The 25,990-nt window shown below is 37.8% G+C and overlaps 6 protein-coding genes across 11 annotated transcripts; 4 read left to right on the forward strand and 2 right to left on the reverse strand.

Annotated features, from left to right (window-relative positions):
- The first annotated feature begins 591 nt into the window (after positions 1 to 591).
- LOC120013437 (heterogeneous nuclear ribonucleoprotein F-like) lies at positions 592 to 2,724 on the forward strand. Of its 2 annotated transcripts, none has more exons than XM_038865243.1 (2): positions 592 to 747; positions 1,789 to 2,724. In XM_038865243.1, exons 1-2 carry the CDS (start codon positions 735 to 737, stop codon positions 2,475 to 2,477), a joined length of 702 nt encoding a protein of 233 aa, XP_038721171.1. In that variant the 5' UTR covers positions 592 to 734; the 3' UTR covers positions 2,478 to 2,724. The 2 variants fall into 2 exon arrangements, with proteins under 2 accessions (XP_038721171.1, XP_038721170.1); XM_038865242.1 differs by having other exon boundaries at positions 612 to 747; positions 1,700 to 2,724.
- A 319-nt stretch (positions 2,725 to 3,043) lies between these two features.
- Positions 3,044 to 6,745, reverse strand: LOC120011731 (rab escort protein 1-like). Its single transcript, XM_038862837.1, has 9 exons — positions 5,973 to 6,745; positions 5,678 to 5,800; positions 5,452 to 5,551; positions 5,112 to 5,150; positions 4,756 to 4,987; positions 4,603 to 4,678; positions 3,968 to 4,169; positions 3,771 to 3,851; positions 3,044 to 3,521 (listed from the first exon to the last, which is right to left on the reverse strand). Exons 1-9 carry the CDS (start codon positions 6,668 to 6,670, stop codon positions 3,426 to 3,428), a joined length of 1,647 nt encoding a protein of 548 aa, XP_038718765.1. The 5' UTR covers positions 6,671 to 6,745; the 3' UTR covers positions 3,044 to 3,425.
- A 1,756-nt stretch (positions 6,746 to 8,501) lies between these two features.
- LOC120012030 (dehydrodolichyl diphosphate synthase 6-like) lies at positions 8,502 to 10,861 on the forward strand. 3 transcript variants are annotated; one of them, XM_038863264.1, is made up of 3 exons: positions 8,502 to 8,608; positions 8,725 to 8,775; positions 9,572 to 10,861. In XM_038863264.1, the coding sequence occupies exon 3, from the start codon at positions 9,598 to 9,600 to the stop codon at positions 10,612 to 10,614; it is 1,017 nt and encodes a 338-aa protein (XP_038719192.1). In that variant the 5' UTR covers positions 8,502 to 8,608; positions 8,725 to 8,775; positions 9,572 to 9,597; the 3' UTR covers positions 10,615 to 10,861. The 3 variants fall into 3 exon arrangements, with proteins under 3 accessions (XP_038719192.1, XP_038719191.1, XP_038719193.1); XM_038863263.1 differs by having other exon boundaries at positions 8,537 to 8,597; XM_038863265.1 differs by lacking the exons at positions 8,502 to 8,608; positions 8,725 to 8,775 and adding an exon at positions 8,785 to 9,184.
- A 2,454-nt stretch (positions 10,862 to 13,315) lies between these two features.
- On the forward strand, positions 13,316 to 14,963 carry LOC120013336 (phosphoserine aminotransferase 2, chloroplastic-like). Its single transcript, XM_038865116.1, has one exon. It carries the CDS (start codon positions 13,417 to 13,419, stop codon positions 14,704 to 14,706), a length of 1,290 nt encoding a protein of 429 aa, XP_038721044.1. The 5' UTR covers positions 13,316 to 13,416; the 3' UTR covers positions 14,707 to 14,963.
- A 1,303-nt stretch (positions 14,964 to 16,266) lies between these two features.
- On the reverse strand, positions 16,267 to 20,394 carry LOC120012315 (serine acetyltransferase 2-like). 2 transcript variants are annotated; one of them, XM_038863674.1, is made up of 10 exons: positions 19,901 to 20,394; positions 18,920 to 19,117; positions 18,761 to 18,820; positions 18,446 to 18,541; positions 18,316 to 18,340; positions 17,918 to 18,012; positions 17,671 to 17,837; positions 17,488 to 17,561; positions 16,974 to 17,033; positions 16,267 to 16,861 (listed from the first exon to the last, which is right to left on the reverse strand). In XM_038863674.1, the coding sequence occupies exons 1-10, from the start codon at positions 20,168 to 20,170 to the stop codon at positions 16,650 to 16,652; spliced, it is 1,257 nt and encodes a 418-aa protein (XP_038719602.1). In that variant the 5' UTR covers positions 20,171 to 20,394; the 3' UTR covers positions 16,267 to 16,649. The 2 variants fall into 2 exon arrangements, with proteins under 2 accessions (XP_038719602.1, XP_038719603.1); XM_038863675.1 differs by lacking the exon at positions 16,267 to 16,861 and having other exon boundaries at positions 16,974 to 17,076; positions 19,901 to 20,392.
- Positions 20,395 to 22,255: 1,861 nt separating this feature from the next.
- LOC120012923 (isocitrate dehydrogenase [NAD] regulatory subunit 1, mitochondrial-like) lies at positions 22,256 to 25,773 on the forward strand. Of its 2 annotated transcripts, none has more exons than XM_038864488.1 (4): positions 22,256 to 22,945; positions 23,920 to 24,147; positions 24,572 to 24,650; positions 25,200 to 25,773. In XM_038864488.1, exons 1-4 carry the CDS (start codon positions 22,415 to 22,417, stop codon positions 25,472 to 25,474), a joined length of 1,113 nt encoding a protein of 370 aa, XP_038720416.1. In that variant the 5' UTR covers positions 22,256 to 22,414; the 3' UTR covers positions 25,475 to 25,773. The 2 variants fall into 2 exon arrangements, with proteins under 2 accessions (XP_038720416.1, XP_038720415.1); XM_038864487.1 differs by having other exon boundaries at positions 22,258 to 22,945; positions 23,908 to 24,147.
- The last annotated feature ends 217 nt before the right edge of the window (positions 25,774 to 25,990 follow it).

A 25,990-nucleotide genomic window follows, 5' to 3' on the forward strand; every position in this document is an offset into this window, starting at 1 on the left:
CCATCTCTTGGGCTTTGTAGCGTGTTACATTAATTGAATTTAATAGTTAAACATGGGAAGGTTCCCCCTCAGGGAATAGCAACATCAAAAATACTACTCTTCCCACCGACAATCCCAAAATCTGGGATAATACATTAACGTTGGGTGTATATATGCAGTGATGCTGTAATTACATTGAGGTTGCTGTTAATTTAATCTAAAATAAGCACAATAAGGGTTTTCTGAAATTACATAAAACATGTTTGGTAGAGCTTATTTTGAAATTTACAAATTAGTTTATGAGCTTCAAGATAAGTTTTGTAAAACAATCCACATTATGTTTGATTTTTTTTTTCTTTTTTATTAAGATAATATTATAACAAATTTTATTTTATCTTTTAAGTTAAATTTAAATAGTTTTTTTTTAGAGTTATGTAATAAATTTCGTCAAACAATTTATCTCATAATTTATAAATTAATTTATTTCTCACAATTTATAAACTAATTTATTTTGATAAAAAATAATTCTGTCAAACGAGCCAGGATGCCCAAGTCCAACAAGGGGATGAATCCAGGGATAGGTCGGTAATTTCCGGACACTGTCTAGATCAGTTAATTAAAAAAAATAAAAGCAGAGGTAGGAGGGGCATGGCAAGGGTTAGGGTTAGGCTTTGCTGCGAATCGAGTTGGGACGAATCAGGCGAAGTAGCAGAAGGAGCGTCTCGGAGAAGCTCAGTGCGTGCTCGTGACCATGTATGGGGCGAGAGGGTAAGTTTTCAGTCCTGTTGATGGATTTTTTTCTTTGTTTTATAATGATTTTTTGGTTATGGCTTTTGATTGTTTGTTTTGATTTTAGAATTTCAACGCTTGATGTGAGATTGTTGTTTGTCTGATGTGTGTTACTAGTCAATCTTGGTTGATTGAAGGGAGAAACTTCTGATTTTAGAATGTGTCGAATTGTGATGGGATGTTTGTAGTGAAATAATATTCAAGCCTCTAAAAGCCTTAGTTGTAAATCTCGGACATGCTAAGCCAATCTTAAAATCTGGAATTTTCTATGTCTCTGCTTTTTTGCCAATTCTTTCAACTTGATTTGTTAATCATCTATTCATGCTTGTTTAATCAACATATGATTAAGCATATAGAGTGGGTGGTGTTAAATGAACAATAGTCATGTGGACAGAAGTGCCAGCTGAAGCATGATAATGCATATGGATTTCACTGTAATTTGTTATACTTAGTGACAGCTTGATGCTGTAAGCATGTGTTTCGGCTGATGGGGCATGAGTTTTATGATTCTTGTAATTGCAACTATAGTTGTGCATATTCAGTTAGGCCTATGGCTATCATCCAAGACCTAGTTAATTGTTTTGTTTCTCAGTTATCACATAATAATTTACTTTTTTATTCCATTTGCCAGTGAATAAAATTGTTTAAAGTTTTTGCAAGTTGAATGTTCGTATTTTTTGTCTCCAATATATGTTGTTTCTTGCTGCTTGATAATAGGCTAATAGCATTAATTGGTTGACATCATGTGGTTGGGTATGTTCTATGTTTTATGTGCTTTTCTTATCATCTGGGGTGCACTTGCTTTTCCATATTAGGAGGGTTTTAGAATTGATAAGGTGGGGCTTAGGTGTGGGGGAAACATGGGTTGGGCATGGTTTTATTAACAGGTTGAGTGGGGATTTTTTTTGCTTTTGGGTATGGATAATTGAAGGGCATTGTTGGGAAGCGGGGGGGTTTCGGACGGGTACGAGGTCAGCTCAAAGAGACAAAGAATGATGGAATCAAATCCCTACTTCGCAGTGAGCAGCAGCCTGAGTGGCTTTCAACCTTATGGGTTTGGTGGTGGCTTTCAGCCCCCTCCTTTGCCTGTGGTTCGTCTCAGGGGGCTTCCGTTCGACTGCACTGATATTGACATATTCAAGTTCTTTGCTGGACTGGACATTGTGGACGTGTTATTGGTCAACAAGAACGGAAGGTTCACAGGAGAAGCCTTTGTTCTCTTTGCGGTTCCTATGCAGGTGGAGTTGGCTTTGCAGAGAGATCGAGTAAACATGGGGCGCAGGTACGTTGAAGTTTTCAGGTGCAAGAGACAGGACTATTACCATGCTGTGGCGACAGAGGTCAATTACGAAGGAATATATGACAATGATTATCATGGAAGTCCTCCCCCATCTCGAGCGAGGAGGTTTAGTGATAAGGATCAATTGGAGTACACTGAAATTCTGAAGATGCGTGGTCTCCCATTCTCAGCGACACAATCAGAAATAGTCCAATTCTTTAAAGACTTCAAGCTGGTAGAAGATAAGGTACACGTTGCGTGCCGTCCAGATGGGAAAGCTACCGGAGAGGCATACGTTGAGTTTGTTTCTACTGAGGAGGCTAAGAGAGCAATGAGCAAGGACAAGATGATGATTGGGAGAAGGTATGTGGAGCTGTTTCCTTCAACACCAGATGAAGCTAGAAGGGCTGAGTCAAGATCAAGGCGGTGAAAAGGTCAGCCTGTGGATTGTCCGTTCTGTCTATTAATGAATCCACTTTTTATGATGCCAAAGCTTTCTTGTTTTATGGTATTAAGATATTGATTAGAATATGTACTGTCTTTTAAGGGGCGGAGTTCACGTTTTAATGGATGATGAGGGATGCAGTAATTGGTATATTTTCATATGATTTCTACTTCCTTTTTTGTAGCATGTTATTGTTGCAAGTGTGCGTGCTAAGCCAGTGGTTTAATCTTGATTTGTTAACTCCATCTTCTACATACTTTGGATGCTGCATAGCACTGCTCTGAAAGAATTTTATGTTTGAGCTTGATCTAGAATCGTATTTTTAGTCATGGTGATTTCCATGACAAAAGTTGTTTAAAATGAATGGTACGGTTGGATGCCCGTTGTAGGGGTGCAATTTAGACATCACGGTGTCATAGAAGGTCATGCAACAAAGCCATTGAATTATTTCGAGCATTTGGAGAGGCAAAAGTTCATACATTAGCTCTGTGTGCATGTTTTAATCTTTACCAACTTGGCTTCTTTAAGCAAAACTCATTAGGGCTACTACATTTCATTGCTGAAATCCCTAAAAATATGGAACTCCTCCATTCATTACAAACATCATGTCATTTCATAAGAAATATCCTAATAATGTGCCACATGCGATGCCTGAAGCAGTGCAAAAGCTGCCCGCTTCTAAAGAACATACCCAACCAATTCACAAGTTCAAAATTCAAAGGCTTCAGATTTTAAAAAAAGGGATTAATGGCTTCACAACAAAATGAGGTTTTAAAAACTTTTTCTAGCACTTGAGCTTGTCCCTACTCCAGAAGCACCAGAAACCATCAAGATCCTCCACGATCTCCTGAGCCAAATCCTTGTTGGTTGACAGTTGAAACACTTTAATGTCCTAAGCTGAACAAAGTGATGTCATCCCCAACAAAGTAACTCTCATGTCTCTAGGCCCAGCCCGCCATCCTCTTCGGAATTGTCAGACAAGACTGTTTCTGGGAAAAACTCTTCATCGGGATAGATTTTCTGAAAGAGCTGAGGAAGTGCATATGCCAGTACAAAATTCCAGTCAGTATAGGGTATAATCTTGACATGTAGAATGTGACACGATAGAAATCTTTTCAAAAAGGCACGAAACCGTGAAGAACACTACATGGACAAACATGTTTTAATGCAATTCACCCTTTAACAAATCAATGAAGGCAACTATAGGGAAATTTGCTAATGAAGGACACCATTAAGATACTTGTGCAATGTGAAACGGGAGATTTGAAGAAGAAATACCTTCAAAGTAGCATCTAAAAGATTGTTGTAGCTCAAGTTCCCATCTGGCATTGGAGCGGAACTGATAAAATCATGTTCAACCTGAAATACAAATAAAATTGTTTCAAATAAATACCAGGTATAAGAAAAAGGTGGTGGCACAAACCATAAAAATGTAATATATCGACTTAAAAAAGAAAATTTGAAATGCAGCTTACCGTACTGAGCTCCTGAACATATAATGCACTCCAAAGCAAAGTGGGCTGTACTTCTTTATTGTGACTCTTTTCACACTCTACCAAAGAGCTACTATCAGGGTTTCCAGGATCAGGAATGGTAAGTAGTGTATTAATGGCTGAACGAAGTAATTCCTTCCATTGATTGCCTTTATCACACAAAGTTGAAAGATACAACACAAACCTGAAATCGAGAAATACACAGAGACACAAATGTCAACCCATGTGCCCCAAATTCTTCCGAAAAGAAGTCACGACAATGTCATGTTACATCCCTTTCTATCTACAGATCCAACTTCTAGAGGTCCATAGTTCTGCAAACATATCTTACGCCAAATTGAACTGAAGAAGCAACACTACACTTTAGGCTTGGCAGGTGAGGGCCAAAGCTTTTAGCAACTCTTAAATTGGCATTTATGATTTATCTCGTATGAAACATTCAATGAAAGATGTGCATGCTCAGGAATCCAGAGATTCAGAATGCTTTTAAATCACAATGCAAAGTATCCATAATATTTTATTTTTCATAATTGATTCACTCGCTAGCAATACCATAAGCACGAAGTTCAAGAAGGGGGAATGAAAATTTTAAATTTATGCAAACCATTGAGACTTACATGCCTGGAGGACAAACAGCTAGATTTTGCCCTATCTGGAGAGCTCTAATTGAAGTAGTTTGCTCTGAGTGCAAGGCTGCTTGGGGGGAAAGAGCAAACATTAATATTTAATCTTTAAATAAATTTGGCGGGAGAAATTGATGCAGATCTTACATCTAGGAGGATATATGACCAGACAATTTGATATATCCGGCTTCAAGGCCCTCCTTGTAATGCATATTGCCCTAGCAACCTTCCCACTACCATCTTCGAGACTTACACGTTGATGGTCTACCAAAGAAGAAGCCGATGACAATGGAACTGTAAGGGCTGGGTCAAGGACCAGCTTCTGGCTAAATATATCCTGACCCGAAGCTAATCTAATGCCTTTAAAACACCCATTATCCTGCAAAAGGATTATAATAAAAGTTAAATAATATTATAGAACAAAAGAACACCCAACAGGTATAGGAGAGCGAAAAACGCAAAGAGCACAGGAAAGGAAAAAGATCAGTGCCAGAAGGCAATACCCTGTCCAGATGCAAAGAAATAACCGGCATTCGCAGTACCTGCAAAGCAAATGCATTAGCTTGACAAAGCAAGTCAATCAGGTAAGAATCTATCTGTTCCCTGCCAAACCCAACAACCACAGACCATCCATAAACCCATCCATCCCGTTACTTCTCTATTGGGGTGTTGGGTTGGCCCTAGAGTTGTATGACCAACACTTTTTTGTATTACATTTAAGTATAAAAATTCAAATAAGCCAGTCTACACTGGTGGATGAATACAAAAAGAAAAAGGTATTATAAGGCAGGAGTCATAGTCCTGGAGAAAAATAAGCCAGAGCTCTCTTTTATCGACACTTACGTAAATAGAACCTTTGACAGCGGCACGGCGACAAAAGGCTTGCGGTAGTTCACCTTGTCCATAAATAGGATAAATCAAAGCCCCAGGAACATTTTGAAGCCTGAAGATGATGATAATTTATCAAAATTTTGCTAAGTCAAATCCTTTGTCTGTTTTCCATTTGCCACAAATTACTGCTATCAATATGACAATAATAGAAATGAACCACAACACAAACATGCATAACCTGCCGATAGATGCGTGGTAGAGAGCTAAACGATCTATCCCATCTCTTGTCTTGAGCAAGTATTTAGAATCCTCAATCTTCCCTTGATCATAATCTGACATGGCTATTGCATACAGAATAATCCTACATTGGGTACGTTAAAAGAAAAGTCATGTCACTCACCAGACCAGAGTATCAGTAGCTAGCTAGAATGAACATGTTGGAAACAACAAAAAGCTACTAATTAATCAATTTATAGAATTGAGATAGAAGTAAATTGGTTCGACATTAAACAAAAATCATATTCTCACTGTACGATTTAATCTTGTGGGGCAACCGCATTTTCTCAAGGAATTCAACGAATGGGCTCTCCAAATCTGCATCTGCAATCCTCGACGAAGTCTCTTGTTCCTCTTCAGCAGCAGAAGAAAGCAGGTGCTCCTGCACTCGCTTGAAGAACCTCATTAACTGATTCTTCTCCTGCAATCCCAAGCTCTTATCCTTAAAAATGGCCGCACGCGAATCCGGCACACTCCACAATGCCCCGGTTCCATCTCCCATGAAACTGGCGTCCACGCTCTTGAACTCCACGTACTGATTGGCTCCCGATTTCAGTATAAACTCAATGGACCTATCCGCGCAGAACAAGACCCTAGGTCCGGAAACATCGATATGGAAACTTCTAGAGTGCTCGGAGAGGAGGTCAGGGGCAAGATTGGAAATTTCGAGATCGGAATAGAGGGGACGGGTGGTGAGGTTAATCATGGTGGTCTCCGTACCATTGGGTGGTGGCGGAAGAGGGATAGAATGGGGATTCTGTAGGAAGGAGGAGAGCTCCGCGATGGAGAGAGAGGCGGAGTGAGTGCCATAAAAGGCGTTGGAGTCGAGGTGAAGAACGGATTTGCCGACGGCAGAAGCTGCAGCGGCAATAATGGATTCGGGGAGGCCAGTGCCGATGACGATGAGGTCGAAGGTAGTGGGGTCGATCGGTGGGTACGGCGAGAGGTCAGTCATGGTTGGTAGAACTTTGAAGAGACGAGGGAGACCGGTCACTGAAGAAGCAATAAGACGACTAGTATGGGTACAATGGGACCGTATGGATCATTAAAACGCACCGTATTGGCGTCTTATTCTCCTCTTTTTTTTTTCATATATATTCTGTCTGATATTATACTATGGACCCAATATATTATTTTTCAATGCCAAAAAGGAGAATGTATAACTAAAATAACATATAGCCCATCTGTTTGATAATCTATGAGAACCCAATAGATTTATTCCATTGATTTAATAAATGTAATAGTTTTATTTTCACTCTTTTATCTCATACTTTATTGTCTAAAATTTATTATTTTAATATAGATTATATTGTTTTTTAAAACACAATTTAGAATTTATTGTTTTAGTTCTAAATTAATTTGTTTTTGAAATTTCATTGAAAAAAATGATGAAATTAAGGTTTATCCGGTAAAACTCATTGATAATGAATCTTGTTCGAAAGAGTTTTATGTGCTGATTTTGAATATATAATTTAAAAAAAATTTAACATGTATTTTAAAAATTAAAATGTTTTAAAATTTTGTTTAAAAGACTTAGTTTATTATCATATATGGGGTACCTAATACTAATGAATATAGAAAGGAAACCATTTATGGAGATACAAATCAGAAATGAGTAAATGGCGTTTTCAGAGAAGGCACAGAGCTCCATCCATCCCTTCAAAGCCAATGGCTAAGTATCGCTTGCCAGTCAATGCACTGACACGGTCTATGTGGTTGGATATGATGGAATGCTGCATGTTAAAGGCCATAGATGCAGACTCTGATACTATTTTTGATAGAACGACAAATATATTCAAGACAAAACAAGAACAGCATTGTCTTTTTTTTATATTATTTTATGTTTAATTTTATATTTGATTCTCTTGTTAACATTAGATTCGCATTTTTATAATTGGTTTTCCCAATTCTATAATTGGTTTTTTTTACCCCTAATAATTAAATAAAGTAATTTATTATATCATATCAATGTTACAAGTTGTTCACTATAAAGAGCGACACATTCGTTTACAGAATCATATCTATATCTAAACTGTTGAATCATAATAAGAGGCATCGGGTAATCATCTATCAATGTCAACTGAACGAAGTGATTACTATTCACAAATTCCATTGCGATAATAATACGTTCATGTCGAGGTGGAGGTATAGAACGCATGGGCAAAAAAGACAAGTATTGTTCATAACTAAGAAGGTGTAACATCACATTGTACTTAGAAGCAATCTAAGTAACCCATGCATTAAATGTATGATTTTGCAAACGAATGTGTCACTCTGTACAGTGAATAAGTTGCATCATATATTAAATATACTTGTCAATTTGTATTAATGTTATATAATAAGTTATTTTATTTAATTGTTGGGGTGTGAAAACTAATTATCGAAATGTGAATCTAATTTCAAATCACATGTAAATCACAAGAATCAAATATCAAATCTGTAAAATAATATTAAAAAAATACAAATAAATTATTTGGGAGTGAGATTATTAAAGGGATACCGTCTCCCAAATAAATAGCTATTGTCCCACTCAAATAGTAGTAGTACACAGCTATTGTCCCACTCCAATAGTAGTAGTACAGCTTGGTATCCCAGGCTCATTCTTCTTACAAAAAAATGGCCCAACTGTACCTTGAAATGTCCATGGCATTCAACACGTTTTCCCCGCCTCTTGAATGTCCAGGAAAAGCAAGTCCAATAGGCGGGCCAAACGCCTATGTAATGATGTTATTAGTCGTAAAAAAAAATTACCCAAGAAAAAATAATATTATTAAATGACCAATCGACCCTCCCAAAAGTGCATGCCCCTGCCCTTCACCCCTTCTGGTTCTTTTATATGAACTGTTTGCATTCTTTGCCACACATTGTATTGGAACTTGCAGGTTTCTTCTTTGTATGTCTTCCCTAATTCTTGTTTCGCCAAAATTTCTCCACCTGGGTTATAATGGATTTTGGGTTTTTGTCCCTGTCTTCTGTGACTAATCATTGTTATTGTCATGTTTGTGATAGGTTTCAAGGGTGATACAAGGCAGCTACTGCAAGTTTCAGAGACATCTGCAGGTTCTTGTATTAACTGTGACTGCAATTTATTCATTTCAAAGTAAAAAATATGTGGCTGAATTGCTTTCCTCATATTTGCATGAGCTTATTATTCAGTTTTATTGCTGAGATTTACAATGTGGATTGTGGAGTTCTTGCAGAGGATGGTTAGTATTGAATTAATAGAGGTTTTTGGGGTCACAATACAGTGAGGGGTGAGTTAGTTGTTGAGGTAGTTAGTTGATTTATCTCCTTTCTTTGTATTTCAAGCGTGTGAGGGTTTGCTTATGGAGACGTGGGGGAATTGTATCTTGCTTCACCTTTCATGTGAAGGCTGTGAAAAGGGTTCCCCCCAACTGAAGTTCTATATTGTCTTTGCCTTTCTCTCTAGCTCTGTCATTTCTTTTGGCGAGAAAGCTGACCATTACAGGTTATTTTTGAGCTATTAAACATTGCAGATATCTTAATTACAAGTAATTTCTTGAATTGGGTTTTGCTTTGGTGATATGTAGTGTCCAAAATGGTGATTTCGGATTTAGAGGGGTTTCATGTAGTTCCAGATTTGCTCATTAGTGTTTGTTGAATTGCTACAACTAATTGTGTTCTTTAGTTTGCGACATACATTTTTGTTCTCTCTAATAAAATGCCTGAGCTATTGGAAATTAATCTATATGACTCGTAATTTGTACCCGTCGTTTGAAGTCTATGTTCATGTATTTGTTGTAGTTTCTCTGAGCCATATGTGATCAGTGTAGCTTTAGTCCTGTAATTACTTCTTGTGTACACATGTTCATCTGTATATTTTCTCTCCTTTCAGGCTGGTTTAATTTCAGTTCTTCAATAATGGTGGGAAAGTATGTTGGTCAGCTATTTGGAAGTTTGGGTGTTGTTATGAGAAGATGCATGTTTAATGTTTTATCTGTCGGTCCCATCCCCAATCATTTAGCCTTCATCATGGATGGAAACCGGAGGTACGCTAAGAAGCGGAACCTCGAATTTGGGGCTGGCCATAAGGCTGGGTTTCTATCCCTTATTTCTATACTGAAATACTGTTATGAATTGGGGGTGAAGTATGTCACAGTTTTTGCTTTTGGCACCGATAATTTCAATAGGCGGCCTGAGGAGGTTCAGATGCTGATGGACCTGATGTTGGAAAAGATTGAAGGGTTGCTTGAGCAAGAAAGCATTTTGTACCAATATGGTGTAAGAGTATTATTTATAGGTAACTTGAAACTTCTCAAAGAGCCTGTTAGAGTTGGAATGGAAAAGGCAATGAAGGCTACTGCCAACAACACTAGGTCTGTGCTTTTAGTCTGTGTGTCATACTCTTCGCAAGCTGAGTTAAAGCACGCCATTCGTGAATCCTGCAAAGATAAATCGCATGTAGTTGAAGCATTGAATTCTGTTGATAAAGCTTATGGTAGTACTGTTACCAAAGAATCAGAAGAGTGTGAGAAGATAAGCAGTGTGTTCTCGCACGACCGTACTCAAGATTTCTGCCAAGATGAATTGGATGAATCTGGAGCGCATAAGGCAAGTAGCGTTTGTAATAATTTGACTGTTGGAATAAGTAACGGTGTGATTAAAGACGATGAGAAGATTAAAGGGGAGTGTTGCATTGTAAAGATGGTTGATATTAAGAAGAAAATGTACATGGCAGTAGCTCCTGATCCTGATGTATTGATAAGAAGTTCGGGTGAGACCCGGCTGAGCAATTTTCTACTGTGGCAAACTACCAATTGCTCACTGTACGCTCCGGCTTCACTTTGGCCAGAGATGGGATTGTGGGAAATAGTGTGGGCAACAATTATCTATCAACGGAACTATTTCTATTTTGAAAGGAAAAAGAAGCAGTTGTAGGAGATGAGAATGGCCATGGCCTGTGCAGAGGGTGGTGCTCTGTCTTGCTGGGGCAACTCACAAGTGTTTTGAATATTGGCATTCAGGGAAGTTATGTTTCCTATTCCATCCTGGGAGGAAGAAATAATTCAGAATTAGTTGCTTCTTATATGTCATGTAATCTAAAAAGCAATACATTTTATTTATGACTAGCTATGATTGATTCATGGCTTTTGCTTAGCATTGAAAAATTTTCATTTTCCATCCATCCTCCAATCCATCTAAGAAAGTAATCAATTGCCCACAGGGTAGAGAAAAATAAGTGCCTGTAGAAGATCATTTGGAGCTACACAGAGAGGATGAACAGAAAGCACTGATCATTAAGAAATCTTAAAAGACACAGACTCTGTTTTTCTATCATGATTTCCTGCTTTAGCTGCTTTACTACCATGATTAAACAGTTTTCAATCATGATATCTTTTTGCAAACTGCAAAGCAGTGCTTTACTACCATGATGAACTCTTTTTTCTTGCGAAAAAGAAATCCAATCAATGACCAGGGCAAAGCCAGTGGAAAGTACTGGATATATAAAGAAGACAAAGGCTATGGCCCACAATTTTTAGGATCTTACCCAACAGTTTACAATCTCCGAAACCGTATTCTTCGTATTTCTCGACCTTTCACCAGCTCGACATCGACTTCTTATCACCTCTTGACGTCGACCTCTCCATTACCTGGACTCCCGCTCTCGAACTTTCATCATCATTCCAATGTCCTACCTTCAAAGTCGATCTCGATACTTGGGACCACCGGTCTTGACAGCACAAAACTCCATCCCAGACATCATAAGCAGATAGATATATTATTGGCTATCAAATTGCTGTTACGGCAAGAGCAGATTGGCTGTTGAGGGGTCCCTAGCAAAAGTGGCCAAGAGCGCACAGGAGAACCCTCACTCTTTAGAATCTAGATTTTTTCTTTAATAAAATGCATGAGATGGACGTATTGAATTTCGTCCATATAGCATTGAATTAACAAAGGAATCATACGAGATTGATAACGAACACAAAAGAATAAGAGTTTTAGGGTTGGGCAAGAGCGCACAGGAGAACCTTCACTCTTTAGAATCTAGATTGTTCTTTAATAAAATGCATGACATTGACATATTGAATTTCGTCCATATAACATTGAATTAACAAAGGAATCATACGAGATTGATAACGAACACAAAAGAATAAGAGTTTGGTCATTTTCGTCAACTTTGACGTCAAAGTTATTGAAATCCATGATAATCCGATTAAAATTATCAAGGTATTCCTGTATTGACGTACTTGAGTCCATCTTGAGGGTATACAACCGTTGTTTCATATACAACCAGTTCATGAGAGACTTTGTCATATACAATCTTTCTAACTTCTCTCACAGCCCCTTGAGTGTTTCTTCATCACCTATCTCCTTGAGCATTGCATCCACAATAGATAATTGAATCGCACTATGTGTCTTCTCATCCATCTCTGTTATGTTTTTCTAATAATAGAATAGAAGAATTCTCTTATGACATTCTAAAATGAGGTCCTGATTTCTAGGGTTCAAAATATTTTTAAAAAAATATATTTATATTTTGATTGGTTTTATAAACCCAACGATATATTTTTTATTCGAAACAAAAATCAAATTCAACATGAAAAGTTCATGATAATTCTGAATCGTTGGATATAAAACAAAAGACATTTCATATACATTTCAGGTTGCATTTGATTTTTGTTTCTAACAAAAAATATATCGTTGGATTTGTAAGATCGATCAAAAGACAAATATCTTTTTTTTTCAAATTAAAAAAAATATTTTGAATCCTAAAAATTTGAACCTTATTTTAAGATATCATTTTAGGATCTCATAAAAGAATTCATCTATATGGGCTTTGATAGCAAACACTTCAATGGGCTTTAATGGAGTGACTCTGCATATAGAACAGCAACTGAAGGATAGGCCCAATTAACTAAACACGAGATAAGCCCAAAAGAACGAAATAGCATCTTCGACTGAAACACATCTGAAGCCTAGAACAATGCCGAACATATTTGCTGCTTCTTAAATCAACCAGGTTCACGGCAAGTTCGATCTCATGAATGAGAAATTGTTTCTTACCATAAATAATCTCATCGACAGATTTTTATCACAGCAATCAGTGGTCAGAAAGAAACTCCAGTGGGTGGGTTTGGTTGAAATGCTCTTGGCTTGCAAATATGAGGAAGTTTCCGTTCCTGAAGTGGGAGAGTTGATTCCTTATATCAGATAAAGCTTATACACTAGACAAGAAGTTGTTGAAATGGTGCCTTTCATTATCTTTCTTTATAAGCAAATTCAATGTTGTAATTGAACGTATTTGAAGAGGAAAGAATACGATTTCACATTGAATGATTACCACAATAAGCTTTAATAGATAAGTTTTAGTTTAATACCTACTACTACATCCACCGCAAAAGGAAGAAAGTAAAGAAATGCAAAGATTGGTGGAAGAGTCGACATCTATGCCCAGAAAAACTTGCCTACTTTTTACTTTCCAACAACCCATTGTGAGTTGTCGTAATTTGAAGATTGCACTTCATCACTAATGAAACGTTAAACGCTGTCGTAACGATGTGAAACGACGCTGTGTTGGCTGTACGATTCACAAACTACTTTGCAACAAATACGGAATATCCGAGCAGCTTCCTTTAGTGTATATGTAAAACCCTACTCTTCGCAAGTTTGAATTTAACACTGCACCAACCTTCTTTCTTCTTTCTCTCGGATCTCTATCCATTAGTCGTCCCAGCAGCAATGGAAGCTACAGCGATGGCCTCGTCGCCACACTCCCTCTTCCTTCAGAATCCAGTTCGCCACAGCCTCCTCAAGCCCAATCCGACCACTATGACCATCTTCAATGTCAACCAATTGCGACCCAGAAAGCCCCTCTCGATTTCTTGTGTAACCCAAACTCAAGATCGGGAGTTGATCCATACCCAGAATCAGGAGGAGGCAGATCGCGTCTTCAACTTCGCTGCCGGTCCGGCTAATTTGCCCCTAAACGTCCTTAAGAAGTCCCAATCGGAGCTCGTGAACTGGAGGGGATCTGGTATGAGCGTGATGGAGATGAGCCACAGAGGGAAGGAATTCAAGTCAATAATTGAAAAGGCCGAAGCTGATCTCCGTACCCTTCTGGGCATACCTGAGAACTACGCCGTTTTGTTCTTGCAGGGCGGTGCCACCACCCAGTTCGCCGCGATCCCTCTGAATCTTTGCAAACCCGATGACCCGGTTGATTATCTGGTTACCGGGTCGTGGGGGGACAAGGCATTCAAGGAGGCTCCAAAGTACTGTAAGCCAAAGGTGATTTGGTCCGGAAAATCAGAGAAGTATACAAATATACCAGCTTTTGATACTCTGAATCAGAACCCAGATGCCAAATATTTGCATATATGCGCCAATGAGACTATTCATGGAGTTGAGTTCAAGGACTACCCAACTCCCAGAAATGCAACAGGGATCTTGATTGCTGATATGTCATCGAATTTCTGTTCAAAGCCTGTTGATGTCTCCAAATTTGGGATTATCTATGCAGGGGCTCAGAAGAACATAGCTCCATCTGGGGTCACGGTTGTGATAATCAGGAAGGATTTGATTGGAAATGCTCAAGAGATAACTCCGGTGATGTTGGAATACAAGATCCACGCTGATAACAACTCATTATACAATACTCCTCCTTGTTGGCCAATCTACATTAGTGGGTTGGTGTTTGAGGATCTATTGGAGCAAGGAGGTTTGGCGGAGGTTGAGAAGAAGAACAAGAGGAAAGGTGAGTTGCTATACAATGCCATTGATGAGAGTAAAGGGTTTTACAGGTGCCCTGTGGAGAAGTCTGTTAGGTCACTGATGAATGTGCCATTTACACTGGAGAAGTCTGATTTGGAGGCTGAATTTATCAAGGAAGCTGCTAAGGAGAAGATGGTGCAGCTCAAGGGGCATAGGTCAGTTGGAGGGATGAGAGCCTCCATATACAATGCTATGCCTTTGGCTGGTGTTGAGAAGTTGGTTGCTTTCATGAAGGATTTCCAAGCAAGGCATGCTTGATTCGTTCAGAAATCTTTCATCTTTGTGCCATCCTGTTCTTTTTCCTTGTGTTTTTCAGCTTTTCGCAACTGATGCAAATGATTTTGGGTATTGTGTTATTGTGTTTTCAGCTAGAGTAGAAGTCAAGTAAGATCTTTAGAATGGTTAATCATCATCCTGCTCTTTCCTTTGTTGAATTCCTTGTTTGTCTAAGATAATGAATTTTGCTTGATTCATAGTGAAATGAATAATATGGATTGGAACTCATTTTCTAGGAATTTTGCAACTATTTATTTGGGCTAGTATCCAACCATCTGATCATGGGAAAATACATCTTTCATTTATTTGATATCTTTTGGCAGTAGTAAGGATCAGGGGTCCAACACTTGTAGAATTGGTCACTCTAAAGCATATCATCCATGATGTTTTCCAAAAGGGTGATTTGGACAGAGCCAGAATTTGTCAACTTGGGAGGGATTTATAAGGTTCAACACCTAGAAGTCTTAATATTCACCAACCCCCACCAACCAATATGAGGCCAAAGTGACTATGGTGAGTGAACCCACCACCTCACCATGAAAAGGATTGAAGACTGATGAGAATACTGAATGTACTTTCGCCTCCTGCAAGTATTTAATTATCAAAATTAAATGATAATCAGTAATTTGAAGCCTCCAACACTGATTTGAAGAATTCATTCTGAAATTTAGCTCCATAACTGTTTGTAGAAGTTGTTCACGAGTCTCCTCTGACAATAAACCGTCGTCACTTGTCAGTGAACCCATTACCCTTGGCAAGGTTTCCATTTCTTCCATGGTTCATTTGGAATACTAGATTTTCAGACTTTAAAGGTTCTTCTGCATTACCATCTAGCATTTCGCTAACATCAACGATCTCTGTCGACATTGAAGTTCTCCTCAGAACTGCAACCACAAATACTTGTAAAAAAAGCCTAGGCCAAAGAACTTGGCTTTAAAACTCAACAAGCACACACAAGATGGCTTGTCAAACCTCTAATTTGTTTTAAGCCAGATGCTATCAAAACAAAAATGACAACACAAATCAATCGACGAACGACTGAGTTTCTAAGAAGTACAGATCAGAAAAGGCTAGAACAAATCTTAAACACTGCTGGATCACCATTCCACACTTCTGTAAGACTCCTTCAGCTACAGAGAAACCATAAGGAGAAAGATTTTGAGATCACTAGTCGGGACATCAATCATCACTGCATAATTCACTAAAACATTTCTTTCTCCAGAACCCGACACAGTATAACTCAAGGCTTTTTTCAGATTTTGCTATGTGATTACCCCAAACCGTATCTGATGTAACGCAACAGGCTCTCTTCTCAGTCTATATCAGCTTCAATGGAACCACAGGTTCCCTTAGTGAGACATTAAAGAAGAAACTGATATTGACAGTGACAAATAACAAATGCAGTAAAACCACAGGATCAAAATGTCTTAACACAAGAAAAGTTACAATCAGAAGCTGAATCACATTGCATACCATTTCAACACAGTTATCTTTAGATTGACGGTGAAGTACATAACTGCTTTCAAAAAGCATCAATGCAAGTAAGTCGTAACGTCTCTCACATTTGAAGAAATATATACATATAATCAGATTACAGAAGAAGGTTTTGGAATACCTCTATTTTATAAAAGACAACAACATTGTTTTGATGCCCCCAACACTGTGTAAGCTGTAATTAGGAGATGTAGTAATCAGCTTCCTTGGAATGCTAGCATGGTTGACAAGGCCACGACCCAAGAGGAGATTATTTTCCTATCCATTTTGACGAGGATGCAGTAGTAATTTGGCAAATCATCACCGAATATGTTACTCCAAACAGACTTAAACTCAATTTTCCCCATCTCAGAATTACAAATTTCAAACATTATATCAGCAATGAGCTCAAGACATCTCCAAAATCCAATCCATTGATATTGATGAATGGTTTACCCACCACAAAATGGTAGGAAGAACAAGAAAGCGAAGAACATGAAAACTATAATTGACCGATATGTACAACATGGTGTGTGAAATATATTAGTTCCTGTAAGGATGAATGGTGAAAACTGCTTTTGCCAGAAGATTTTTATGCCCATGCCCCTGCACCCCTCTCTCAGTGACTCAATCACTTCATCTCTTGAATCTTGATCCAAAGCTCCTGAAACCAAAATACAAAACAATAGAATTGAGACAAGTGGAATTGAAAAGCTAGTTTTAATTAAAGTTTTCTTTAAACCCAAAACAATCACAAACAAAAGAACTGAACTTACCATTGGTCCTGCAATATCCGAAACTAACAGCAATGTGCTGAAAGATTTCTTTCGTGGCATCTACATTAACACAAAGAGCACTGAAAGATTTCTTTCGTGGCATCTACATTATCATAAAGAGCATGAAAATTTCACATAAAACAATTTTCTTCTAACAGCATAGCACAGCTATAAGCTGATGAGCACTTAAAACATAATTTCTTCAAAAATATGTCTCTCCATGATGATGGAAGAAAAACAGAGCAAAAAGGAGTCCAAAAATAACAGTTGAGGCAGTTATAAAGGATTTAATCTCGAAGAATCTTGCAGACAATAAATGCGCTACATACACTCCAATAAAATAGAAGCGATTATTCATATAGCCAACTGCAATTAATTAGGCTTTAAGGCAAGTGGAGTCAAAATTTGTTCACTATTGGTTATGTCACAATCCTAATAGACTTCCAGACATTTTAGCACAGATTCTTATCCCCAATGATATTGCCGTAATGTGAAGCTCATTGAAGGGCTATACCATGCTTCATTGTTAGAGACCGGTCCTGTTCATCTATGTATCCAATCACCTTAGCTGGTGTTCCTGCTGCCATGCTTCAGAACATAAAACAGCCAAAATCAGATTCACTCCTCTCTGGGAAACTAGTTCCACAACAACTTTATGCTTATCAAAACATTTTATGCCATTGGAAACAACGTCTACCTATGTGGAGGCACATCCTTCAGTACAAGGGATCCAGCGGCTATCATTGCCCCTTCACCTATCTTTATATTCCCCAGGATAGTGACACATGCTCCAAGTAGTGCCCCGTCAGATACCTTTGGATGGCGATCACCACATTCTTTCCCAGTCCCTCCTAAAGTCACTCCCTGTCAAGCATAAACCAATGTTACTAGTACCGGGGAATATGTAGTAATGCTAGAAGAATAGGAATTTGAAATTGGCTTACATGCATTATTGAAACTCTGTTTCCTATGATTGCAGTTTCACCAATAACTGCACCAGTCCCATGATCCAGTAATGTCCCTTCTCCAATTTTTGCAGCTGTACAAAACCACTAAAATCATTTAAACGCAACAAATGACTTGACGCTGTAGCAATAATCTCTTCATTTTATGATTTAAAACACAAACTCAAGACTCAAGAGGCAATAATCATACCACAAGAAGTTGAGATATAGCTAATTTTTCCATTATCACTGTTATTTCACAATTTAAAAAGCATTTTTTGGCAATGTGATCATGCTTGAATGGGCAGTCTATAGGGTGCTGCTTCTACCTAATTGCTAAACTCACTGACAAAATATTAATATTGTATACACGACGTAACAAATAGAAAGACGGGTACCTGGATGTATATCGACTCCAAAAACCTGTCCAGTGAATCAGCAATGCATAAGTTAGGAGGTAAATAAGAAACTAAGACACAAAAATAAAGGTATCAACACTCATCAAGGATCATAAAAGGATGAAACTACCTCACTTATTCGACTTTGTAATGTCAATGCTAACACTTTTCGTCCTTGGTTCCACAAAGAATGTGCCACCCGGTAAGATTGCAGGCAATGGTAACCCTGTAAAGCAAAACAACAGTGCGGTGAATATATCATTTCCGATTTCAACTCCTTTGGACCAAATGAGAACAGAACATATGACTTTGATGGCAGGAAGGAAAATCACACTATGAACTATGAAGGCCAGAATTCTCAACAGAGGAAACAAAATATAATATAAGCATCAATGGAATGTCATCATATTACATAAATAGACCAGCCAGCAAGAGAAAAAGTTACCTTAAGGTACAAGAGGGTTGAGCAATATGACAAACAAGCTGGATCCCGATCTTTGAATGCCTATCAAAGTAAGTATCTTAGCATCACATTTGCCTCTAAAATTACCAACAGAAACTTCTACAAACAAATACTCGTGGACATCTACTATCAATGGATTACCTGGACATCTAAGCGAATTGAACGCCGAATGCCTTTGTCATGCATTATCACATTACAAAATATATCCGTTAATTGAGTTGCCAAGACTGTCGGATTTTGCAGTCGATTTACAAGAACAAAAGCCAATGCTTTCTCTAAACAATCATGAGCCAAGACGCTGGCATATAAGAAGCTACTCAAAATTGGCTCCTTTTCTGCCTGCAATATATCATGGCTGACAATCAATGCAAAAAAAAAAATTTGCACACCATCAATTTAGCATGGGAAAGGAGACAGAGATCATGCAACAATGAACGATCTGTCCATCCTCAATATCCATTAAATATCCCGGAAAACCTACCTAATCACGAGATATGCTTAATATGAACATGATTTAAACACTTTTGTCAGAATATCCCACATCGGGTAATAACCCAAGCAAAGTGCTTTATATATGGGGCAAGCTTTCCTCTCCTTAATAGGCCTTTTAGGAGGAGGGTCAAAGACCCAACTTGTTAACATGGTATCGGAGCAGGTTTGGGCTCTATAACGACTCTACTCCACGTATTGGGCCTTGGGCAACGTGCGGGGAGTGTCAGAATAACCCAAACAAAATGTTGTATATATGGGACAAGCCTTCCTTCTCTTAATAGGGTCTCTTAGGGGAGGGCCAAAGGACCCAACTTGTTGAGAACTTCTGCTAAAAAAACTCTTAAAAGCAGGCATCTTGTCATCTCACTTCAAATTTTCATAAGAAATGAAACAGAGGTTATAAGCTATCAGTAACATCAAAGCCATAAAGTCACTAGCAATTTCAATTCGAAACCTCCCTCTGAAGGACAACGTTAACCACAAAAACCAATATTGAACATTATAAAGCAGACAATTTTGAAAAGTTCATACATCAAAATCATACTGTAACTCATTAACCCAAAACAGTACATAACCGCGATAAAAAGACCGTTTCCATGCATGAGAGAGAAAAAAGTAATGGTACGTCACCTCCACCTTCGCCTCTTCCCTAATAGCGTCCCAAATCGGGTCATTGAAATCCGAACATAACCCATTAACAAGGTTCAAGACAGAGTCCGACTTCAAACTCGGCTTTGCGTAAACCGGGAACACGTTTTCAAAAGGCCAGGCTATAAAAGACTTTGTTTCCATCACTTTCTCGTCCTTCTGTTGCTTCTCTTCTGCCATTGACAACCGCTTGGAAAACACGGACATAGAGGCGCCTGCACCCACCCAAGTATTGTCGCTTAAACAAGCCATTAACGATCAAAACAGCTAGTGTTTGGAGGTGGAGATTGAGAGGATGAATGTTTCATTCATGGAGAAAACTTTAATTTATAGAGTTAGGACTCAAGTCAAGAGTGAAGACGGATATAGGAGGAGGAGGAGAATCACCCGAGACTTCCTTTCCCAGAGGCGAAAGAATGAAAGAAAGTGCAAATATGGTAATGTGGTGGGGACTTTGTGGTCTTTTACTACTTTACCATGTATGCCCGGTAATATGGATCGGATATGTCCGACCTTTTTCCTATAATCCTATGTTTTAAATGGATTTTTATCCTTTTTGGTCACGTGTATTTAATACGTTAAGATTTTGAAATCTTTGAAAAATTGTTGTTGTATAAACAAGGAAAGAATTCCAACTTTGCCTCTCTAGCTCTAGGGGTAGGTGGTGAGGATAATGCAATGCAATCCAATTTTATTTTATTCCTTTTTTTAGCTCAAGTAAAGAGTTGCAATGTGTTTTTTTATATGGAAGAATCCAGCTCGAATTTGTTAATCGTTTGGTTCGCGAAATTCAACTTTTTAGAAATTAGAGTTTTCAATGTACCAAGAATTTCTATGTTTGGTTTATGGAATCCATGTAATTTAAGATTTAAAGGAAAGCTAGATTCTTCCCAAATGGAGAATTCTCATTTCCTCTCAAAGATGGAGAAATCCTTGGAATTCTCACTTGTTTTTAATTAAATACCTATAATGTCATTTTGAAAACACATCCCACAATTATGTATTTTAAATATGTTATTTTTATATCATTTTATTTTTCATTGATTAAATATGATCACTTAAAAAAATAAAAAATATATTTTTATTTTTACAAATTTTAAATTAGATATTCAAATTAAAGTGTATTTTTTTTAATTTAAATCTATCAAACAATGTGAAATAATTACAATTTTACTCTAATCGAACATGTTCAAAGGAATCAATAATGTCAAAAAAGTAATATAAGCGTGTGATCTAAATATCAATAAGGAACTTTCCTGAAATTCTCTTTCCATTCATATTTCTAAATAGGCGAACCAAACGAGCCATTAAATGTACGAATTCATTATCTATCGAGCTCGAACTTATAATTATTCAGTTCGAGTACAATCCTAAGGCAACTCTGACAAGGGGTATAAAAATGGGTATGGATAATTGTTCTATGCATACTTGAATGGTGCTATGCATATCCACATACATATTTTGATTAGCCCACTCCAACAATGGAAATGCAAAATGAGTTTTCATTTTATTTACCCATATATTTTATTCACCCTTATATTTTATTTCATCTACCATTAATTCTATAAATATGTGTATCATCTCATTCATGCTTTTATACCAAATCATCATTTTACACAAAAACCTTATTCACAAACTTTCCCATGGATTACCCAAGTCCTAATTATTAGATTTTGAGGGAATTAATTGCTTTCAACTCTAACTTAGAATATGAGTTGGAGTAGCTGTTTACCGCACGAGATGCATATGATCAACAAGCAAGGGTGGAACCAGGAATGGATGTTAGGGGGGACAGTTAAAAATTGATGGGGGTCCGGGGTAGCGCCCCCGAAATTTTTTTTTTAGGATTAGTTACAACATTATAAAATTATAGAGTAAAAGGAGCATCATCAAGAAAGTTTGAATTTATTCATTCAACTTAGTAACAAATAGTTTTGTACAAGGGTATATATATATATATATATATGGTCTGCTGTAAAAAGACAATGAAACAAGTAGAATCATGGTCAAAAAAAAAAAGACCTAGTAAAATAACAATATAATTCTAATAAAGTTTCACTTAAATATTCATACATATTGGGCTATTGTTAAAAGACCCACAATAGAATATGAAGTCCAATGAAGTTCAAGAAGCCCAATAAAGTCCAAGACCAAGTTGAAAGGAAATAGCCCAATTGACTAGACATTTTGTAACCCTAAACTAATTAAGATAATATCTTGACTTTCTTTCTACCCAATGAAGACTCACCACGTGTTATTCGCGCCTCCACATGATAACGCTTCAATATAGTATTGGCTGCACTTGATTACGTTTTTATTCTTATTCTTATTCTTATTTTTTTTTTTTCAGTCTTCTGCTTCTCGACTCTTTGCTGTCTTCTCTTCTCCTTGCTCTTTCACGGCTTCTCGGATCGCTTAATAATCATTTACTTCCAGACAATTATCCGCAAGTCATCCGCTAATCCATAAATTCGACCCGTCGTATTGAGAAACCCGATGGCTCGTCGATCCGTACCGATTCTCAAGAACCTAATCGCGAGATCTTCCACGCCGCACTCCGCCGCCTCCGGATTGAACCATCCGATACGATCCGTGACCTATATGCCCCGACCTGGGGACGGAGCGCCGAGGGCGGTGACCTTGATCCCGGGGGATGGGATAGGGCCACTGGTCACAGGGGCGGTGGAGCAGGTGATGGAGGCCATGCACGCGCCGGTGTACTTTGAGAGGTATGAGGTGCACGGAGACATGAAACGTGTTCCGCCGGAGGTGATCGAGTCCATACAGAAGAACAAAGTGTGCTTGAAGGGAGGGTTGGCCACGCCCATGGGAGGTGGTGTGAGTTCGTTGAACGTGCAGCTGAGGAAGGAACTTGACCTATACGCGTCGCTCGTGAATTGCTTCAACTTGCCTGGATTGCCAACGAGGCACGAAAATGTGGATATTGTGGTGATTAGGGAGAACACCGAGGGAGAGTACGCCGGGCTTGAGCACGAGGTGGTTCCTGGTGTCGTTGAGAGCCTTAAGGTACTAATTCAACTCTCAATTTTGATTGTTTCTTTGTTTTTGTGTTTGTGTCGTTATTTTCTTCTTGCAATTGAATTGATCAAGTGGTTAATATTTGCGGCTTAATTGCTTATGAATTCGTCTTGTTGATGTTCAGCTTTTTGTGGTTGTGAGATTGTTTTGTTACTACATTAAAAGTGTAAAACTCAACAAATATATGTGTATAGTACAGTCGTATGTATGCAGGTTTATACCTGGATGTCTTGGTTGTATTTTTGCATACATGCATATGTAAATTAGGGTGCAATGATGCATTTCACTTCGGGAGTTGTTGGTCCATGATGAAAATTTCTCATATATATGCATCATGTATCTGTGTATGTATGTATCTACTTCTGTGTATAGATGTTTCTGGGAGCCTGAACCCTCATAGAATACTTATGTGTTATATTTGATATGCCAACATGTAGTGTCCTGTGAATCATGGTCCGTCCTGCTGCAGATTCCTATCATGTAGTGTGGGTGATCCGGATAAGAATTAGTCATTGTAAGAGTTAAGTTCGACCTTTTGTTAATATCTATCTGAGGATTTTTTTCATGCTGGACCCGTACCAGTATGCATTGATATGGTGGCAACAAAGTTAGTAAAAGAGCACTTTAGGTCTTTTGTTTTGAATGAGAGAAACTCCTTTACACCTTTTCTTACTTATTTTGCATTTAGGACAACAATCCTACATTGGACCCTGTTACAGTGTCCTGCTTATGTTACATTCTAGGTGGAATATGTGGCTTATATGAAGCAGAAAATGATATAAATGGTTTTGAGATATTTTGATGAACTTTTGTGTGACCATTCATGTTCATTGTACTATGTTTCCGTAGAAACTCTAAGCCTAAGGGACACATATTTCGTGAGTACAACTCTCTCTCTGATTTGGAATTGATGACTACTATCTTTGTATCTCATACTAAATACGTGTTAGGTGATCACAAAGTTCTGTTCAGAGCGCATTGCAAAGTATGCATTTGAGTATGCTTACCTGAACAATAGAAAGACGGTAACTGCTGTGCACAAGGCAAATATCATGAAGCTTGCCGATGGTTTGTTCTTGGAATCCTGTCGTGAGGTTGCAACAAAATATCCAGGCATCAAGTATAATGAAATTATTGTGGACAACTGCTGCATGCAACTTGTTTCAAAACCTGAGCAATTTGACGTCATGGTATGACAATTAGCAATCAGTATTACCTTTGTTGATATTCAATTTTCTTGACTGTTCTATCCCATTTTTTGAATTTTTTTAATGAAATTATTGCATGGTATAACTTAATGTGTGTGGTAGTGGAAATTTTCAAATATCATTATTCAGAACTAGTGCATTGAGCACTGTTTTATTGTAAAGTATTGTCTTAGCTGTCAAGGAAATCCTAGAGGACTAGAAAAATGTTCATAGATTAGACTGCCAATTAAGCTGTCTTTGTCAATATACCTTAGGAGTTACTATATGTTTTGATTTGGTGCACGTTGAACCATGTGTTTCTAATTTTTCTTGTTCATGTATCATTTTTCATTATTTTTGCTTAGTAATAAGAAAAAGAAAAAAAATAGTGCCGCTGGACTGATTCAGATGGTCCTGAATTTTTCAGGTCACACCCAATCTCTATGGAAATCTAGTTGCAAATACAGCTGCAGGTATAGCTGGTGGCACAGGAGTCATGCCAGGAGGTACTTTAGCTTGATGTTTATCTTCTTATTGTTGTCTTGACTATGCCATTAAAAAATGATGTTGTGTAACACACCTATCCAATAGTTTCGGACGAAAAGTTTGCAGAGGAAGTAGGTAAAACTGTATAGCTAACTCAATCAAAGGGTTAAATAAATTTTCTATTTAAGGTGGTTTTCTTTATAATAGAGCAACCTTAATTTTAAGGCCAACTGTTTCTGTAAGATGGTTTTCTTTATCTCATGTTTTGAATTTAGAGAGCTAATATATATGTAATGCTCCATTCAAAAATATATATCTATTATAATTTACACGACAACTTGCTACAAATCAAATGTGAAGGCTGTATCATTCCTATCGAATTTAGAGAGCTAATAAATGATGGGTAGTAGTAAATATTGCATCATCATTTGCAGAGAACTGCATTGTCTTATGAACTTTTGTTTTTATTCTGTTAAGAACATGGTCCATGGTCCATCTTGCACATGTGCATGGTCGTTTGAATATGATCAAAATAGTACTTGAGATTTACTTTGTCATTGTTGCCACAGGGAATGTGGGGGCCGATCATGCTGTGTTTGAGCAAGGCGCTTCATCAGGGAATGTTGGCAATGAGAAAATATTGGTGCAAAAGAAGGCAAACCCAGTTGCACTTTTTCTCTCGTCCGCCATGATGCTGAGACATCTCCAGTTTCCCTCTTTTGCAGATCGCTTAGAAACTGCTGTCAAACGGGTAATTTCAGAGGGAAAGTATATGACGAAAGACCTTGGAGGAATAAGTACGACCCAGGAGGTTGTTGATGCTGTGATTGCCGCCTTAGAGTGACCAGAAAGACTTGTATTAAGCCATTTTTGCTTTTAGAGAAGTTTGTTGATCCGGCTGGAAGTATTGTCTTCCCATATTCTTTACTTCATATTTTCACCTACGCCATTGTTCAAACTTTCATCTCTCTCTGTGCGGGAAAGCATCCATTTCGTTTCAAGTAAACCCTATATTGGATTGGATCCCGTTAACATTAGTTTTTTAGTTGAAATGGTTTGAGAGTATTGTTTTATGTCATTTTAGTCAAGGCATTGACATTAAAGAGAATTTTGAAGGACAAGGCATTATTGTTGTTTTCCTGATGATTCTGGACATTACTGACCGTTTTGAACTTTGGGTGAGTTTACAGGATGTTTGTTTCATTTCTTAAAAAAGATGTCAAATCATTTATTTTCTTAAAGCTAGGCATCTTCGGTTGCATCTATTGATAGCAACAACTTTATAAATATTATTTGTATCTCATTTTTTTTAAATATATCTCATCTCATTGTGATGGGTTTTTAAAGAGTTAATGAGGAT

This window comes from Tripterygium wilfordii, chromosome 13 (assembly GCF_013401445.1).
Source record: "Tripterygium wilfordii isolate XIE 37 chromosome 13, ASM1340144v1, whole genome shotgun sequence".
Taxonomy (NCBI): Eukaryota; Viridiplantae; Streptophyta; class Magnoliopsida; order Celastrales; family Celastraceae; genus Tripterygium; species Tripterygium wilfordii.